Source organism: Anabrus simplex, chromosome 6 (assembly GCF_040414725.1).
Source record: "Anabrus simplex isolate iqAnaSimp1 chromosome 6, ASM4041472v1, whole genome shotgun sequence".
NCBI lineage: Eukaryota > Metazoa > Arthropoda > Insecta > Orthoptera > Tettigoniidae > Anabrus > Anabrus simplex.
In genome coordinates this window covers 156,258,963-156,280,438 of record NC_090270.1, presented here as the reverse complement: position 1 = coordinate 156,280,438, position 21,476 = coordinate 156,258,963, and the positions used below count along the sequence as shown (strand labels likewise).

Here is a 21,476-nt window from a genome sequence, read left to right as displayed (position 1 = left end):
GATACAAATTATGATGGTGGGCAAGTCTATGGCGAGACCACGTGACCTTCCAAGAGGCCATAGTTTTGTGTAGACTGTGGATATGGAAAATTCTAAATTCCCATGGAGGGAATTAGATATTTTTCACCAATAGAGCATGTCAAAAATGTCAAAAACATACCAGATGTAAGGCTTTTCAGGCGTTTGCTCTATTAACCAGCGTTTCGTCTTAGGTCTGACACTGACTCATCAGTCATGAGACGAAACGCTGGTTAATAGAGCAAACGCCTGAAAAGCCTTACATCTGATATGTTTTTGACTGTGGATATGTCATTGAAGATCTACGCGCTTTTAACTCCTGAAGGGGTAAGACCCGTCAGTGTGTTTTGATGGTGCCGACTTCACTGTGGCCCACATTCTCACAGTGTGTGCCATAGTGCAGAATTTAAATGGGTTTTCTCAGTGAACTGCTACGGTATTTAAATAGGATGCGAATGGGTTAAGGAACGTCAGTTGGACTAGTGTATCCCTTCACAGTTTCATTTCATGACATTATTTTGGCAAATTTCAACGAAAGTAGCCTTTAGGATTAATCATTTTAACAGTATTAACCTATGTAACATTCTCCATACCTCTAAATTACGATAAATCGGCAATCAAAGTCAATATCTTTCCCACACAGAAATATACATTTTAACCGCGAAAACTTAGGCCGACAGCGCCGCGTGTCAAGCTATGAATCTACTCTGATTACAATGCATGGACCCGATTGTCAAGGCCGGTAAGGAGCTAGCTAGAGCGTCGCATCAAGTCGACTGTGATATTCTAAGCGAACTTCGTGTTGCCACCACAAGAGTGCAGTGAGGACTGCAGGGGTCCTGGCGCATACGAATGGGTGGACATGCTTCACTCTTTCTAATGTAATCGGCTATTCTGTCAGGCATCGAAATAGTGAAAAAAAATATGGGAACTGGAATTTATTTCAGCTGAAGGTGGAACTCAGAAGAAATGCGAAAATTCTTGGTAGGAAGGGTGAACTTATAAAGAGGTATTGTTGTTTGGATTAATGCTGTTATATTTCTTAAACTGACAGAGGCCTAGGCCTAGCTGTACAATGTCAATTTTACGGATGCTTTAAACGTCAATATCCGCGTAACATTTCATACTTTACCCTTTATAGGCTCGAAGATTATGATGCCACATTTAATGCGGAATGAGGAGGAAGGTATTTTCATAATGAAAGTACCAAGTGCAGTAGTATATAAGGACGTTAATGAAAGTACAGACTTCCAACTGTGACAGCCCAGTGATTTTCGAGATATTTGAAGAACTGTGAGTAACGAGATTCAGGTGTGGATAGTAAAATGTACAAAGATAGGTACTTGTGCTTGCGTTAGGCACAGGAAGGTGAATTTACTTTTTTTTTTAAAGGCAGAGTTAGATCAGAGTATAGGAAAAATATAGTATACCATGTAGACTTGAAAATAGCAGACTTTTTAACACACTGCTGAGCGGATGCTTGAGCTTATCACATACCCTGTGGACCGGACATTTTTCTAGTGAGCATACTGGAGTGCACATGTACATTAATATTAAACTAGTCAAGATTTTATCTTTAAAGTTGGTGTGGGTCTTTATCAAAACATCTTCAGCATCAATTCCTAATACATCATTGATATTTACATCGTTGTTGTCATCAGAGTCACATGAATAAATGAGCACACTATATAAATTATGGCGTGTAGGGGCTTGAATATCACTTCCACTATCACTCTCACATTCAATCTCCACTAACTCACAATCCATTTGAACGATCATCGGCATACAATTCTTCTAAAATATCGTAGTCAGCTAAAACTGTATTACGTGAGTGCTCCATGTTATCATTGACTGAACCGGCAGAAAGAAAGACATTTCGAAACTAAATCAGAGAATAAAAGAAGGCCGCAAATAAAAGAAAAGTGGCAGATATACATCTACGATTTATTCTACTCAGTGTGCAAATCCAAAATAGTTCAATGTATGGTCAAGAGATATCACAAGGAGACCAAGAACTATGTCGTGAATAAAACAAAGATTTCTCGGAGCCTGTCACCTACCGCTCGCGAGTGTACTACGAGATTTCTCAGGACTTGTCACCCATGTGTTAATTGAGGAGTGCCAGTGTGAATGTAGTGCTGGTATGAGACCATTTGCTCATTGCAAACATGTATGTACTACATTACATGCTTTGTTGGATTTCAATACCAGCAAGACCTTCATCTGCCAGGAAACCTGTACCAGCCAGCTACAATCTTTCCACGTAAAAAAATGTAAAGCCTCCCCAACTAAGGCTAATGCACTAGTTTTAAAGGCAGTCTAGGTCAAGTCATCTGTTCAAGATATAAGAAGTCATGATCCCCGGCCATACCAGTTCCGAATTACTTCTTCATACAATTAGTACTTCAGAAATTTATCCATAAACTTCACTGCAAATTACCCATCCCCAAATCTCATACCAATCTTACAGCTGTATCCCTCTGCACATCTTAAAGCTGTTGATAATGAGCATGATTATTTTGGATCTGGTAAGAGAAATTCTTAATTCTGGAAAGTTGAAAGATGTTTCTCCATGGGATTGCTCCATCACAATACCTAGCCATGGTTTAAACGTGTTTGTCACCTAACAAAGAGGACTGACACAAAACAATTCTTAGCTCAAGTAACATCAAGTTATGAATTGTCTACACCTGCTATTGTTCATGGAAGAAAGTATGATGCTGTGACAGTAAAAGCTTTTGAGGAACTTTGTTCTATGAAGGCACATGAGTGTGGATTATTCATAAGCACAGAACATCCATACTTGTATGCTTCACCTGACCGAGTTCTGGATGAGAATAAACTTCTTGAAATCAAGTATCCATATGCATGCAGAGATGAAATGGTTTCCTGTGAAACTGTGGAATACTTGTATCTTTGTGATGTATCAGGAAACCTAGCTTTGAAAACTGATCACTCACACTACTATCAGAGGGCAGTTGTACTGTGCTGAAAGAAGTCTTTGTAGACTTGTAATATACACCTTCAGGGACATGAAAGTTATCCTTGTTCATAGGAATGAAGAATTTATTAAACATGTGATTTCTTCACTAAAACTCTTTCACAATAACCATCACAACTCATATATCATAAATAAGTTCCTATACTTAGGCAGTGAATAAGAGATGAGTTGATAAACATTGTGAAACACAAGTAATTTTTTGTAATCTTAATGTTGCAACATCCTTTACCTTAAGTAAAATCACAATTTAACACATTTCATTTATTTTGTTACATAATTTCTGTTCTTAAACTTAATTCCTACAATAATAAGCACCTGTTCTCATATCCTAAAAGGCTGTAAGCCTATAACTGATCAACAAGTATAATGGAAATTGCTACACATCACTAGAAGTTCTGTATTTATAGGTACTGTATTTTAAAACTACGGTTAGTTAAAACTGACTTCAATGTTACTAATCAAGCATCCTTCCCAACAGTATTTCTTCTAAAATTGCAGAGCATATAACAAATAAATATGATGTGAGGGACTCATTCGAGATTGCAATATTTTATATGTTTTACCCAAGCCTATTAGTCTCTCAACATGTACCCTTTTACTCGTTAATTTCCTGTCTCCTCTCAAAGTTTCACTTGGAATCTTATTCGTTTTCTTAAAATATTTTGGATGTTAACAGTGACACCATGGGGAACAAGCATATCTTGTATATCAAATCCCATATCAGCCATAATGGAATCACCGAAGTAAATTTTTTTCCAGAATGTCACTTCTTTCCATCATCTATCACTAGTTCCACTCCCACAGCATTGTGAAATATATTTGAAATTAACCCACCTGGTGTTGAACTAACCAAAACCTTTACTGTGTTTGTATTTTTGTAGGAGGAGAGTGTTGCTTATTAAGCTGTTGGAAGAGATGGTTTTTTGGCGAGGCATTCAGTTGAATCTATGATCAAGCGTGTGGTTGGATAATTTTAAAATCTCTGTTTTGAAGGCCATATATCTACCTCTTCCACTGGAGATATATGAATCTTATCTAAGTGTTAAAAATGTTTGAGACTTAGGAGACAGAAGTAGAAATTGTAGTGTAAATTGGTTCTTAGAATGATGATAGTCAAAAAGAATAAATCTACAACTTCTTAATGGGTAGGTGAAGCATATTGTCATTTCCTCGAAAATAATGTATAACGTATGGGACAAATTTGCTTTTAATTTTGGTGAAGTGAGATATTCTAGAAATTTCACTTTTTAACTATACGCCTATTTTTTCAGTTTGTGTTGCAGTACTTGTAGATTGTAGCCTTGCTGTATTTTGGTTAGGGGGATGATCAGTAGTAGAAACCTTAATTCTTCACGAATTGGAAAGGGACAAATGTAATCAATAATCAATAATCTCAAAATCATTCTGGCTACACAGACACTGCTATCTTTGCTTCCTTGGATTAACAGCAGCTGTCTCCTGTCATGTCTCTTTTTGTTTCTTTCCAGCTTCACTATCCTCCTTTGCTTTTTTCATGCAAATACTGAAGGCACAGCTGTCTTTTGCAAGGCCTTTTTAAGAGGTATATTGCCCCCTGAAAATGAACATATTGTGGTATATTATGGAATAGCAGATCGTATTTTGGCATTAAAATGCAATGTTAAATAGGTTAGGAGTAGCTATGACTTCTGCAGATCTTTCTAATATATAGGGCAATAACTGTAAGCCTACTGCACATGCCTGCTATAAGCACAGGATTAAAGGCGATTAATTATCAATCAGCCATTTAAGGAACCATTATTTTCTAAACTATGTTACTGACAATTGAATTACATGCCCTACCTCTCCAAGTAGAGTTTTTTTTTTTTGCTAGTTGCTTTACGTCGCACCGACATAGATAGGTCTTATGGCGACGATGGACCAGGAGAGGGCTAGGAGTGGGAAGGCAGCGGCCGTGGCCTTGATTAAGGTACAGCCCCAGCATTTGCCTGGTGATTTTCAGGGCTGCCGACAGTGGGGTTCGAACCTACTATCTCCCGAATACTGGATACTGGCCGCACTTAAGCGACTGCAGCTATCGAGCTCGGTCCAAGTAGAGTTTATATAATCCTTGGGTGCATAATGGTTGAAACAAACAACACTGCTATCAGCTGGATTCCATTTAATCTGCCAAATTTGTTTTATTCATTGTTTTCTCAAACTGGGTGATGATGCTTGTTGTTTAAAGGTGCATAACATCTAGGTCATCGGCCCCTAATTGCATGAAATGAGACGAAATGTGATGACAAATTAAAAGTACAAAATCCTCCACTAACCAGAATTTAAAACGTGAGGATGAAGAACGAATGGATGGATATGAATTTAAAACAAACAGTGGATCCGACCCGCAATGCCTCACAGTCACATAAACTGACATAAAACAATAGTATTACTGACCAAGAGACTGCTTCTATAGCACAATACTGAATCGTTGATACTTGTAGTCTAAAGGGGTCCAAAATCCAAGTCATCCGCCCCTCATAATGGTACTTATCAAAGTAGAACCATAGTATTTGTCATGCTGGGGTACTAATCAAAAGTAGCATAGACTCGCGGTATTCCACACATTACGGTACTACTCACAGGTAATGAAATTTGCACATGTAATACAGATCTATGGTGTTTCGCACCTTGCGGCACCATTTACAGGCAACGCAAACCTATGGTGTTCATCACATAATGTACTACCCACAAGGACCCCACATTATCCTGTGGTGTTCCTCATATAGTGGGTACTAATCATAGGTAAGCCAGAACCATGGTGTCGTTCATATAGCGGTACTAATCACAGGTACTGTAAAAGCTGGCAATGCACTCTGTTGCTACTAATCACAAATCTATTGTGTACCTAACATAGTGGTACTACGCGCAAGTATAAGCAACCCATGGTGTTCCCCACGTGGTGGTACTAATCACAAGCAGTTTCATGGTTCTAAGACAATCATCCCTTGGTCGCCCCATTTAGTAACCTCTTACGACAGGCAGGGGATACCGTGGGTGTATTCTTCATCTGCGTCCCACACCCACAGGGGGTTGTGTATTTGGTCCGCGAGAGGTATGTTATTTCCCTAAAGGCCGCCGGCAAGCCAGTTACGACACCCCTATCCGCCACCTGGGACGTGCCACATGGGAGTATCACTGCTACGCCAGTGTAGTAGGTTTGTGGCAAACTGGGATCCTTTGGAAACCTATGCCACCTCTGTTTTTACACAGTGGTACACAGCAGCACGCACTTGGCATTATTCACGCATGTAAATGTCAGAATCTACAAAATTTCCTTAGCATTTGCCATTAGCCACGTTACATATGGGATCTGTCCTGGTAATGCTGCACTCTGGTGACAACTTTTGACAGGTACATGCCCATTCTGTCAAAGTCTTTGATCGACAGGTGATGAATTGAGTTTCAACAAACCACCTTTCATAATACTAAATAAAACACACCAGCATAATTCAAACAAGGGATCAGTTACCAAAACTGGCAAAAAGTGCATTGCTTAAAAATGTTTCACCGTGCAAAATGAACATTAAAACTATTCTAGGCTATATTACATTTGCAATTAAAGTTTCCATTCACAACACTAAATTTGAATACAATAGTTATCTAACAGTCTTCAGGAAGGAGTCCAAATTCGCTTGCTTCAGTATTGTGCCGGCAATGGTGTTCCATATCACAAAATTCTCCACTCGCTGAATAGCCACTAAATCATCAAGTGATGTGTCATTTAATGTATAAATTGTTTTTAAAACATCTAAAGCATTCATGACTGCAGACTGTGTTGGTACGTCTATGATGTCCCCGTCCTCCTCACTCGTCGGATTCATCATATGAGTTATTAGGCTTAACGAGTTCAAGAATTTCACTTTTATTCTGACCCCCGCAAACAGGCAAACCTTCAGCAGCCTTTTCATCATATTCAAATTGACAGGTGACTTCCAGCTGGGAAGAGACACAATTCCAGCTATCTGGCACTTTGAGATGAGGAAGTTCCTCCTCAATAATTAAGCTTTCTGTTTCACTTCGTCGGAAGCCAGCATGTCAAACATGCAGAAATTGTAGCGGGAGATATGGTTTCCCACGACACTGCAATCCCTTGGATAGCTTCCAGTACATTCCATCTCAGTACTCGTTTTACCTCAAACCTACGCATCAATGAGTTGACCAGTATGCTACAAAAGCAGTGTTTAAGGAGTTTAAATATGCCCTGATCAAGTGGTTATAGCACACTGGTACAATTTGGTGGTAGGAATGCCAATTCAATATTTCGTAGTTCAACATTTGGATGAGCGGAGCAAGGGCCTACAAAAAGAACGACTTTTCTGTTCTTCGATCCCATTCTCGACTCAAATGCTTGAAGCCACTGCTTAAAAAGCGCTGATGTCATCCATGCTTTCGTGTTTGCTTCATACATACACAGAATGTTACGCACGCCTTTAAATGCTCGCGGGTTAGCTGACTTGCTTATAATAAACAGTTTCAGTTTATCACTACCATCGAGTTTGCAGCACACAAGAACCGTTAGTCATTCTTTACTGCGTTTTTCCACCTTTGCATGGATTGCCTTTCACTGCAAGAGTCTTTTGGGGTAATAAATTATAGAAAAGTGCAGATTATTCAGTGTTGTAGACTTCCTTGGGCTCGTACCTTTTAGAATTTCACAGAGAATTGGAAGCCAGTCACTGACGGTTTTTCGTCTACACTTCCCGATTTGCCTTTTACTGTGTGAAGTGAAATGTCATGTCTGGCTTTAAGGTGGTTTAACCATCCATCGCTGCACTGGAAGTCTGAAATAGTTAAATCTGAGATCCAAGTCTTTTGCCTTAGATTTTAACACGGGCCCTGAAATAGGAACTCCTGCAGCTTGTTTCTGGGTAAACCACTCAAAATGGGCAGCTTCAAGGTCAGCATGGTCTGCACCATGCAGCTTTTTACTCCCACTCGGAATGTTACCTTTTAAAACAGCGTCTTTGGTTTTTTCCTGTATTTTTTACATTAGTAAATAGAGTCAAGGATGTTAAATTAGACTGCCTGCCTATTTCACTTTTGCTCACACTGCTTTTTTCACAAGCCTGTACAATTTCATATTTTGTAGCCAAATCTAACGATTTTCGTTCCCACTCAACATTTTAATGTGTTAAGTCACAGCAGAATGAAGTGGATTTATTTTATTACCAATACTGCTTTCAAAAGGAACGGAGACTCCCAAACACAACTTAGAAACAGCCGACAGTTCGTACTATGCTGTTCATAGTACCAAAAACTGAAGACAAACAAATTAACACTACACAGTACAGTCAGTTTGCTTTTAATATCACTAATAGAGCCTACACGGAGCCTACAGAAACAAAATCAAACTCAATAGCACAGTCTGTTCACATCTCGTACAGAAACCAATTTTAGACACGCACACTATGGAAATTACGACTTAAGCAACACAAGAAGTGGTTTTACTCAGCGTACGACAGCAATAAATAAAAGCGCCAGATTCAGTCACACCAGGAGGAACGACAATTTTTTACAGTAATAATAGTAGCTCGATAAAGAACTCTTCATTGCGACAATGCATAGCCATAACAAGATGACCAACCCAACAAATCTGTGACATCTGAAAGAACTACCGCTTCGCTGAATTCTTGATATGAACGGGAGTATAATGGCAGAGCCCACGCAGTTAAACAACAGCTCTGCTTTTCTTCTGCCTGCTAGCCGGCGGATCCTTCGTCTCCAGCGCACCTCCCTCTACACACCTTACTTGGATCAGAGGTGCGCACAGCTGGGTGTGCAGTAGTTAGTTAATCTGAGGCAAGCTTGGTGATAAAACGTCTCCCTAACAGTGCACTTTGCGTTGTGACTGTTGACTTGTGTGAAATAGTAGTGATAACAATATGCCTCCTGTCCTTTCAAAACTATACAGAAAAACTCTTCATTCTTAGGATCGAGAAATAGTGTCTAACGTGTTACAGTTTATGCAGAAAGAAGCCGATGAAAACAAATTTATTATTCCAGCCAAGAAAGTGCAGGAGCGTGTGTGTGCTGCAACTCGTGTAAGTGCGTGCACCGTGAAGTCCGTGAAGAAACAACTGCTACAGGTCCAGGCAGGAACATTGGCATTGTTCAATACACCTCGCAAGAACAAAGAAAAAAAGCGTCCGTGCACTGGATTAGATGATTTTGACATGTGCGTTGTTTGAACGACAATCAATGAATTTTATATAACTCAGAAAGAAATTCCAACTGTGAAATCTGTATAGGCAAAACTAAAGAAAAAAGTATACAGTACAAGGGCCAATGCAGTAGTTGGCAAAAATTTTTCAAAGAACTTGGATTTCGGTGGAAAAGGGTAGAAACTAACAGGTGTTTGCTGATTGAACATAATGATATTCGAAGCGCTCGAATCACATTTTTGCGTTCTGTTACTAGGTATCGTCAGGAGGGTCGCCCAATAGTTTACAGTGATGAAACCTACATCAACAGCTCCCACACAACACCGAAGGCTTGGTGCAACACCAAATCTCCTACAGAGGGTCTTAAATCGCTGATATCGAAAGGACAGCGCCTTATTATTGTTCATGCAGGCTATGAGCTGGGTTTTATTCCGAATAGCCTCTTGATATTTAAATCAAATCAGACATCCGGTGATTACCATCGAGAAATGAATGCCACGAACTAAATGAAATGGGTGAAAGAAATGCTTCTGCCAAACTTGCCACCAAAATCTGTTATTGTGATAGACAATGCACCTTATCACAACGTTCAGTATGATAAATGCCCTACTTCTAATGCTCGCAAACAGGAAATGTAGAAGTGGCTAACAGAGCACAACATACCTTACGGAAATGATATGTTCAAGACTGAACTTTATGAACTTATAAAGATCAATAAGCCTTGAACTTAGAGCTATATTCTGGACAGTCTTTTACATGAATACGGGCACACTGTTCTTCGCTTGCCGGCATATCATCCAGATTTGAACAGCATCGAAAAAATCTGGGGAGATGTGAAACAATGGGTGGCACAGAAAAAGACAACCTTCAAGCTGGATGATGTTAGAAATCTTTGCGTTCAGAGATTTTCTGAAATTGGTGCGGAAGAGTGGGCTTCAGTATCCCGTCATGTCAGAGAGACTGGGGAACAATATATACAGTCGGAAGGCCTTTTGGAACCTGAAATTGAGCACCTAACAATTAATGTGACTAACAGCAGCAGCAGCAGTGAGGATGAATCGTCAAGCAGTGGCTCGGATAATGAAAGTGAAGTTGACGTGTCTGGGATTGAAGAACTCCAGCCTTAGCTCTTTACATTATGAGCTCTATAAACATGTTATTTTTTGTTAAGTGTTTGCGAGGCAACAGAGTTCTTGTGATAAGGTATCATTGTTATTCAGATTTGAATTAAGTACCATAACCGGTATATGACTGCTGCGTTTCTAGTTTGACGTTAAGCAACGGACTTGCGAAGTGAGAAATAAAATTTACCACTCCAGCAAAAATATAAACTGAAAATGGAAGGCGACTGTAGCAGTAGGGAATAACAGCCTATATTAGATACACTTTCTTTCTTTTGCTATTCTGTGTACTGTATGGCACCTTCCGTCTTTGAAAAATGTGTTACAGGAGGGTTCATACTGGCTATAATTCACCATTTATGTTTCGTATAAAGTTTTTTTTTGTGTAAAATGTAAGAAATAAACAACGTATTCTATTTCTATATGATCATTTCATTAGAGACCCTTATTTCAAATGACTAGGGTGTCATCATATTTGCCATGAAATAACATTACTATAATAATAATAATAATAATAATAATAATAATAATAATAATAATAATAATAATAATAATATGAATGAACTTTTAGTAGGAAAGTTTTCTTAATGTTAATATAGACGTCGCTAACATTCCAAACTTCTGTTTCATATAGATGTTCATGATTTTGTAGCTGCGTTACCAATCGTGCTATAGGAGAATTGAATCACACCAGGTTAAAGCTCTAAGCAATTCGTTGCTCTTACATGCAATATAAAAAGGAAACGCGGCTATAAGCAAATGTCAGTTCAAGCGAGGGAATATATGGGAGTTGTGGAGATATTCTTTGCATTATACGGTATATAGTATGATGTGAACATAGCGCTGATTACAGGCGTTAACGTTACTCTATTCCCTTTTGTGATCAACGCTAGACCAACCTCAACAACAGCTCATGTACTCTGGTGGTAGCTGCTTGGCGTTCTGGCTCTGAAGATGGGTATGTGTGGCCTGTGAACTCCGCAGAGAGACTCGCACGCAAGTTTCTCATTAATTGCACCCAGAGCTGTTGATTGCGCGGGCTCAACCAATAAAACATTTGCAAATGATCCACTGCTGCAATTTTTGTCTATCATTTCATGGAAGGTTTTATGATGTAATTGTGTAAAACTGTCACACTAATGTACAAATATTTACCGTACTTTAGTACGTGGAGTATTGAGAGTTACAAGTAATCACCTTCATTTTCCGTATCAAAATCTAATCACTGAGATTTATAATATTAAAATTCTTCCCCCGTTTTGATACTTTTTTATTTGCCTTTTAGCAAATTTTTATTTGTCAACAGTACATGTTTCGTTCCTACTTAGGAACATCCTCAGCTGTTATTAAAGCTTAGGTGAATTGCTAAGATTTTAGACACGTTATTTTGTAGGTACATTGATTCTCTTAAAAACTAATAAAATACCAATTAAATTAAATGATATTAAAAACAATGTAGGGGTTAGTGTGTTAATGATATGAGAACAGATGATTACATAGTTGGTCAGCTTAAAAAAAAAAAAGCTATGTCCATTCATTTGAATAGTTGTTAAAAAATTTTTCATTTTGTTACATTAAAAATGTCTGTTTGCAGTTAAAAAGTTTCTTAAAATGTTTATCTTCGTGACACTGTTCAAATTGTTGAATGTTTCTTCTTCCGTTCCTTCCAGGTAAGTTGTTATATATTATGAGTTTGTTTAAAGTGCCTTTGATTGAGTCTAATGTGGAACTTTGAAGCTGATTGCTGATCAATATTTTTGGGGAGGGAGCTTTGTCTTAATTTCTGAAATGAAATAAAATAAGGAAATGGGAATTTGTTTGAAAACATGTATCTTTACGTAATAACTAAATGTATAAAAAAGTTCTTTACCTTGCTATTGTTAGACTCCAATTCTACTGTGACCCTGGAGGGACGTTTGATGCTGCTTTACATCTAGTATAGTAATAGTGTGTGTGTTCCGTTGTCTGCTCCTCCTTTCGGGGAGGCAAGGCTGCGGAGAGGGGAGGGGGCATGTAACTTACTGTCACGGCTTCAACTTTAGAAGGGGTGGGGAGAGGGGATGTACAAAATGCCGGAGGCTCGGTCTTATTTATCCTTTTACTATTTGTATTGTGTCTTTTGCCTAAAATTTCAAGACTTGATAATGTTCCTTCAAATACAGTATAGGGTTTCTATTGTCAATTGTTTCATTCAGGTTATTGTCCTGATTGCTTTTTTGTTCTAAATAAATATATAGATTTTCTAATGTATTTAGGAGAGCTCCTTTGTTTATTTTATGCAATATAGTTAAATCCTGCTTATGGTTGTGAATTGATGTCCGGTTGAACTCATGTGTTGGCCCATCGCGGAAATTTTTTATGTCTTTCGGCATTGACATGCTCTTGGTATCTTACAGTAAAACTGCGCCCTGTTTGTCCGACATAACTTTTTCCACATTGATGACACTTCAATTTGTCAACTCCTGATTCAGAATGTTTGTTTTTTCCTAGGGAATTAACACTATTGTAATTAAATAATTTATGCTTTGTGTTATTGCTGGTTGAATATGCAATCTTATAATTATATTTTCCAAACAAATTGGTTACTGTGTATAAGTTAGGGTTATTGAACGTGAACTTGGCGTATTTGTCTTTCTTTTTTGTTTCGGGTGTTAGATTAGTTTGTAATTTCTGTTTGAATTTACCAGTTATTTTGTTTATTATTTTTAGTTCAAAACCATTGTATTGGGCTTGTTTGCGAATAAAGAGCAGTTGTTCTTCTCTTTCTGTGTGTGTAAGAGGTATATTAAACGCTCTATATATGTAACTGTAATAAGCTGACCTTTTTTGGGATTGTGGGTGCAATGAGTAGTTCTTTATTGTAATGGGAGTAAAAGTGGGTTTTCTGTGTATCTTGAAGAAAAACTCTTCCTTTTTCCGTGTTATATTTATGTCTAAAAAATTTAAGGAGCTTTCTTTTTCTTTTTCTACTGTAAACTTTATTATAGAATCAAGAGTAAATTATTATTATTTTTTTTTTTTTTTTTTTTTTTTTTTTAAGCTGACCAACTATGTAATCATCTGTTCTCATATCATTAACACACTAACCCCTACATTGTTTTGAATATCATTTAATTTAATTGGTATTTTATTAGTTTTTAAGAGATTCAATGTACCTACAAATTAACGTGTTTAAAATCTTAGCAATTCACCTAAGCTTTAATAACAGCTGAGGATGTTCCTAAGTAGGAACGAAACATGTACTGTTCACAATTAAGTATTTATTTATTTTCCACCTAGTCGATACAATGATTGCTTAAGGCAATTTTTAATGGTCAAAAGTGGTACATGTTTCGTATATTATCAACATCTTCAGCCACATAACACTGTTTAGATGAAAAATATATAAAATTGACAAAGTAATGCTTTAGAGGAAGTGACCTTAAAATTGACATAAGATTGACAAGATGAAAACAAACAAATAACTCAAGAGAAAATATATAAATTATTTCTACAATAGAAAGCAGTCGTCAAGGAAACACTTGTACAATATTCTATAGAGAAATTGTCCTAATAAATATTCTTTTCTTAATAATTCATGAAAAAAGATCAATTTATAAATTAAAAATTATACAATTTATAAGTAATTATCGAAATGAAGAAATCCTGATATCACAGTGCGGCTCATATTATTAACATAGATGAAAATATAACTACTAATTCCTAGTTGTCAAATCTTATTAAGCCTGCTTTCCTTTGGAACAGTAACTCCTGTCATTCTTTCACAGTTTTGCGCCGGGTGTAATATTGATGATGCGTTCTTCCTTGCTCTTGCACCTGAGGAGGTGGAGGAGCGGGGGATATAGGTGTGTCAAGAATTTCCTTGCTGTCACCTATAGCTTCAACTGAGGAGGAATAAGTTGTAGGGCTATATGTAGGTGGAGAAATTCCAATTCTTTTTTCTTGATCCTTCTCAAGCATTTTCAAATATACTAGAATTTGATAATATAATGGATTCTTATATTCTACAGCCTCATTAAGGTTATCATTTTTCTTTACAAGTTGGTCTAGATGAATGTACAGGTCTTCATATGTGTTCATTAAGCTGCCCTTTTTTTAACATTTTTATGATGGTCAGGTCTTGTTCTATGTTGGTAAATTTATGACCTGTGGCAGTCATGTGTGATCCCATTGCTGAGAATCTTCTATGTTTTTCAGCATTCACATGTTCCAAATATCTAACTTTAAAATTGCAGCCAGATTGTCCTATGTATGTATTCTTACATTCAAAGCATGTAAGTTTATATATACCGGAATCAAAAAATTTATCTTTTTCCGAGAGATTTATTGTATCATGGTTGAAAATACTATGTTTCATGTTGTTATTGGTGGAAAATGCAATTTTGAAATTTTTTCTCTTAAATAAATTTGTTATTACATGAATGTTTGGATTATTATATGTGAACTTGATATATTTTTCAGTTTTACTAGGTTCGACTGCTAATTTAGATTGTTGCTTCTCCGAAAATTTATTAATTATTTTAACAATCATGTTATTGTTGAAACCATTCAAGAGGGCTTGTTGTCGGATAAACAACAGTTCTTTATTCCGTTCAGATTTGGATAAAGGAATACTAAACGCTCTGTTAACGTAACTATAATATGCTGATCTTTTCTGTGCCTCAGGGTGTAACGAGTTGTTCTTGATAGTGGTCAGTGTGAAAGTGGATTTTCTGTGTATTTTGAAAGAAAATCCTTTTTCTTCTCTTGTTGTGACTATGTCCAGAAAATTCAGTGATTTTTCAACCTCTTCTTCTAAAGTGAATTTTATATTGGAATCCAAATTATTCAATATATTTAATACTTTATTGCTATCGGTGAGTCTGTTATCTATTATAGCGTAAACATCGTCCACATAACGTGTCCAAAAATCCAAACCCTCTATTTGATTAATAATTTTCGTGTGTTCCAAATAGTCTAAGTATATATTAGCCAATATTCCTGATGCTGGGGCTCCCATTGAGAGTCCTTTTTGTCAGTAAATTTTTTATTATTAAACGTAAAATAATTTTGATTTAACACAAATTTTAAAACATTAATAAAATCTTCAATTTCTGGTATGCTTACTAATTTGTTCTTCGTTAAATTCTTCTTAATGATTCTGATAGTGTCTTCTATTAGAATGTTTGTATACATGTTGATTATGTCAAACGAACATGTCGTGTGAGATGATCCAAGTTTAAAATCTTTAACTAGACAAATAAAAATTTGCTAAAAGGTAAATAAAAAAGTATCAAAACGGTGGAAGAATTTTAATAGTGTAAATCTCAGTATTGAGAGTTACATGGACAAAAATAAGAGATTGTGTTTAGCTACCTATTTACGCTGAAGAGTATAACTATCAATAACAGAAAATAATCTGTGATATCCGAAAGAACCATTGCTTCGTGTGAATGCTTGATACAAATGAGAGTATAATGGTGCCAATAAAATCCTTTGCAAGAGACCCGCAACTGCAATGTTTGTCGATCTTTTTGTGGAAGGTTTTATAATCCAATTGTGTAAAACAATCACAGTAATATACAAATATTTACCGTACTTAAGTTTGTGGAGTATCAAGAGTTATGCGGAAAAAAATAATCGATAGTTTCTTGCTAGATTTTTAAGCTGAAGTGTATGAATACCGATAACGGAAAATAAAACACGTTAAAATCTCTTATAACAACAAATGACTCTGTGAAAGGGTTCTCGTTGTAACCGAAGGCTATTGTATAGTTTAATATAAGAATTCTGAAGGGACACAAAAAAAGGTCGTTAAAACGGGGTTCTCGTTATATCCCATACTTGCTGTAACGGACTTCTACTGTATTTGAAGTTATCCATTCTCCAAGGTATGGTCATCTTTATTACTGTATCCCCGTGTGGGATTAAGTTGAGTGCATCTCTGATGTTGGCGATGAAATTCGTTTTGTTAACGGCAATCCTCAACCCTACTTTAGCTAATATTTGACTGAGGGAGGAGATTTGGTGTGTAACTTCTTATCCTCAACCCTTCTTTAGCTGCTATTTGACTGAGGGAGGAGAGTTGGTGTGTAGCTTCCTCCATACTTGTTGCTAGGAGTGTGAGGTCATCTGCGAAAGCCAGGCAACTGATGTTTAACTTATCCTTCTTGAAACCAATTCCCAACCCCGAGCTGTCTAATAGAATTTTCGTCCATTCACTAAGGACTTTCTCTAGCATGCAGTTGAAAAGAATTGGGGATAAATCATCCACTTGCCTAATACCTGTTCTGATATCATAGCTATTTGATAGTTCAAACTGAATTTTACCTTCGAATGGGTGTTCGTCAGTGTAGCCTTTACAAGATTCAAGGCTTCATTATCTAGTCTCAATTCAGCAAGGGTTTTGAAAGAGAGATTGTAGATTGTCTATCTATGGAATCATAAGCTTTCTGGAAGTCAACAAAAATTGCCATAAAGGGTAAATAGCTCATATTCTTGCGAGAATAGTTTTGACGTTCAGGATCTGTTCAGCACATGATCTTGATTTTCTAAATCCAGCTTGATACTCTCCAATGCAGGAATCCAATCGAGCTTCTGAACTTGAGAGAAGTATCTTGGAGAAGATCTTGTAGGTCACTGAGAGGAGTGAGATTCCTCTATAGTTGATTAGATCACATTTGTCTCCCTTCTTGTACAGAGGGTGGATGATGGCAAGGTCCAATCACAAGGTAGTTTCTCCGTTATCCAGATGTTAGATATAATCTTACAAATACACTGAATGGAATCTTTGTCTACATATTTCCACAATTCTGCGATAATACCATCTCCTCCCGGTGCTTTGTTGGACTTAAACTCGGAAATGACTTTCTGGATCTCCTCCTTTGTTGATGGGAGGGAATTTGGGTTTTAAAGAGTAGTTTCTCTCTGGGTTCCTCTGAATTGAGAAGGTTCTTGTGTTTATTATTATTTCATGTAAATTAACAACTTATAGTGCCTTATTAATATTGGTGAAAGGCAGATTTCATTCAGAGATAATGCATTTTGTTTGCAATGAAGGAATACTGTTCACTCCTAATGGATCTCCTTCGAATTTCTCTGTTCCAATCAGCGTGTGCCAGCTGAGACCGCACGGAAGTAAAGACACCCCACATGCATCTCGCCTGGTGCACGCTTGACCGTGACGTGCCTGCCCTAAACCTTCAAACCATCACTTAAATATTCAAAATCCTCCCGCCGTCGAGCAGTGACCAGACTCAAAGCTACTTTATTTTTCCTAGATAGACAAAGGTTGTAGAGGAAGATTAATAAATGCAATACATCATTATCTTAGTTATGCGCTCCATCAATCAAATTGGCACCTGATAAATTAAGGCTTTCAATCAGTTTCCCGACTTGCATTAATACCTGTATGTTACATTTTCCACTCAAATATTTATGAAAGAACACTTCACTAAAAATAGATCTATACCTGAGAAGGTGGTGACACAGGTCTAATAGCTGCCCTCTCTCTCTCAGATTTCTTCCTGATAGGCGGTGTATCAAAGCATGCGAGAGCAGCTTCCAATAAGTAATCGCTCTTCAGTTTATCCCTTGTGGGTAGTTAAGGAATACACAATAGAACAAATGAGGTGGCAGCTATGGAGAAGATGGCCAGTGGTGTAAAGCTATGTTATTCATGATATAAATGAATGATTTACAGTAAAACCTAATTTTATACACTAAACATTAAAAAAAATTCAGAGTCTAATACATTTGCAAATTATCAACATTAATAGTTTTTTCAAAATCACAGCATAATTATGAAATTGCTGGGAATGTTCATCATGAAATATTCATAAAATTAAACAAATTATCCTTTCAAATAAAATTGTAAGAAAATATGGAATTTGCTGTCTATTACAGATACAGGTCTATTTTCTGGAGACAAGCCATCTCAAAAAGAAGTGAGTAATCAGAGCTGGTAGTCTGATATGCGAACAAATTTACAAGTCCTTTCAACTGGTACAAAGCAGATGTATTAATAATAATAATAATAATAATAATAATAATAATAATAATAATAATAATAATAATAATAATAATAATAGCGTATGGCCTCCAGAGAGGCCTGGTGCAGGTAAACAGCCTGACATGAAGTAGAATTAGATTCTATCAGTCTTGCAGCATTTATAATAAGTATGGAAGAACTATCCAGAGTTATTTTGCACTGCATCAGACAAAACACTTCTTCTTACGTCTTTTATTCTACAATTAGAGTGTGATGGGAAAGGCCCAGATTTATAAGCACAATAAAACGTTAAATAAGCAAGTAAAGAAACCAGAAAAATGAAAAAAAAGCATCAAAATAATAAAAAGCAAGTAAAGAAACCAGAAAAATAAAAAAAAAAAGCATCAAAATAAAAAAAAAATCTGATATTATTTGTATTTACTTTTACCTGATTTAAAAGATTAAAAAGAAAGGAGATTCTGAGATTTCCTGGGGTAAACCTCCTCCATCTGTCAGTGAAAAACTATCTGTATAGTGAAAATGTTCTTTTGACATTGCATGATGTCACACGCACATGTGAATAGCACCATAGTTCTTCTTCAGTAAATTTCTTTTCAATAACTTTTTCTTCAACCAGAAAGCTTACACAGTGTTTTCTAAACCTGATTTATCAATAATACCTAACTGAGTTAAACAAATGCATTATTTTTATGCAATGCTGTGAGTTTCTGAAGACAATATTACTGAAATTGAGTCTTTCAGAGAAGCAAGGAAATATTTCAAGCCTCCATCTGTGTTTTATAATACGTAATTTAGAGGAACTGTTATGGATGCACTCGAAATTTTCTTGGGTAGGGCCTACTGATTTGAGTAAACCATTCCTGGGCTGTGGCAACGCTGGCAGCATTTTCTGCATTTAAGGAATACAAAACTATTTTCATGCATTGAAATGTTCCGCATAGTATACCTAAAAAAACCCATCAAGTTAAAACCGGCTGATAAGGCACACAAGTAGGAGGAAGCAGTTCACGCAATTTCTAAATTCTAGTTAACACTCTCTTCACGCCGAAGACGATCCATGTCTTTATGCTTGCTTCTAACAGTTTCAGCAACACGATGTAAACCGTGTGAAAGGCACATCAGGTAAACTAATTTAAGGTGAAGAACTTTTAATCCAGCTCCTGCTTTAACAATACGTGGAGCAGCATCACCGAGAAGTAACAATACATGTCATATTATACCCCTTCGTGAAAAAAATGTTTTGCAACAGTGGAATGATTTACTCAGTCAAATATTTGTATATTACGAAGTAATGATCTGCTAGCTACTTTCGTAGCACTAACTACAGCATATACACTCACTGTTTTGCTGCATATGTGGTTTCTTCTATCGTCATTTTACAGTTCCAGTACCCTGAGTATTGCTGGCGAGCCTCTTCCACTCTGTCTTATTGAGATACATTCTGTTGTTAATGATGTCCTCTAGTGTCCCTCTACAAGCTGCAATGTCCGTCGTCTCCAACCTCACTAAATGCCCGAACCACCTCAATCTGGACAGGCTGACCCGATTTAACAATGATGTCTCAATCCCAGCTTTCTTTCTAACCATGTCATTCCTTCACTTGTCCAGTTTTGCTTTTTGACTTGTGCTCGTCAGGAACTTCATTTTAGATGCCTGTAAATTTAATGTGTTTGTCTAATAATAATAATAATAATAATAATAATAATAATGCTGCTATTTGCTTTACGTCTCTCTTAACTACTTTTACAGTTTTCGGAGATGCTGAGGTGTCGGAATTCAGTTCTGCTGGAGGTTTTCTACATGCTAGGTAATCTACGATATGAGGCTGACGTATTTGAGCACCTTCAAATACTACACGACTGAGCCAGAATCAAACCCGCCAAGTTGGGGTCAGAAGGCTAGCGCCTCTACCATCTTAGCCACTCAGCTTAAGTTTTTCTTAGTGAGGGTGCAGGTTATGATACCACTGGTTAAGATTGGTATGAAATACTGACTGATCACCACCAACTTTGATTTTGTTGGTATTTTGGGATCCCAAAGAAATATTCGTACTTGCTGGTAAAAGTGAGAACTCTTCACACTATCTGCCACCTCCTTTGTGTCTAGTGTGTCTCAAGAAATTACACAGCTGAGGCGTGTAACGTTTTCCACACTTTCCAGTGGATGGCTTCCTAGCACGATGTTTGCTGGTTGTCCCTCTCTGTTTATTGCCATCACTACTGCTTTCAGTTCGCTTATCGTGAGATTGAATTCCTAGAACTTAACCTTACATTCATAGAGTCCCAACTGTAGCTGTTCTTCAGTTCTCCCCAGATAATATCATCATCAGCGAACGCCATTGCATTTAGGCTTTCTTGATATTTTTCACTGTCATCCAAGATGGTGATAAACAATAATAGGGATAGTGCACAACCTTCCTGGACTCCACTTTTGGTCTGGAACCAGAAGAATGTCAATCACCCATTGGCACACAGCTTGTACAGTGTTAATACAGCATCTGAACTTTCCTCACCAGTCCCTCCAGCACATTCCTTTTTCTCAGTCATTCCCGTATCTTCTCTCTTGGAATGCTGTCATATACCTTCTCAATATCAAGGAAAACCATGAACAGATCTGTGCCTTTTCCCCAATATTTCTCCATTAACATAAGGACACTGAAGATCAGGTCTGTTTTTGGACCTATTAGGCCTGAAACCATACTGTTTCCATTCTAATTGTGGCTCTAACATGACTCTCAATCTGCTCTCTTAAGATTTGCTCAAGAATCTTAACCCCATGTGAAAAGAGTTATTCCCTGGTAGTTGGAGCATTTTCTTTAACAGGGGGCCAATGACAACCTTGCTCCAATGCTCCAATCAGCAGGTAGCTTGTCATCCTTCCAAACTGCACTAAACACCCTGTGTAGACACTTTAAACCCTGGACTCCTACTGCTTTTAATCATAGATTTCCCTTGTGGCATTTTCTTAAGGGCTGATTCTGTTTCTGTCCAGGTAATGGGGAGGTTCCTCTGTATAGATTTCAACAGCTGGTTCTTTTGTTCCCTGATCTGCTTCCATACCGTTCAATAGGTGATCAAAATGATTCCTCAGAATCTCTCTGATGTCCTCTTCTTTCCTGGCCACGTTTCCATTGGTATCCTCAATGTTTTCAACTGAATTCCTTT

At 37.2% G+C, this 21,476-nt stretch overlaps 1 protein-coding gene across 3 annotated transcripts in view; it reads right to left on the bottom strand.

Moving 5' to 3' along the window:
• LOC136876235 (activating signal cointegrator 1 complex subunit 2) overlaps nucleotides 1-21,476 on the bottom strand; it is a 308,530-nt gene that overhangs the window by 141,899 nt on the left and 145,155 nt on the right. For all 3 annotated transcript variants that reach the window (XM_067150011.2, XM_067150012.2, XM_067150013.2), the window contains one exon: nucleotides 17,773-17,893. In XM_067150011.2, coding sequence (XP_067006112.2) covers nucleotides 17,773-17,893 — 121 coding nt within the window. The remainder of the gene's footprint in view (nucleotides 1-17,772; nucleotides 17,894-21,476) is intronic.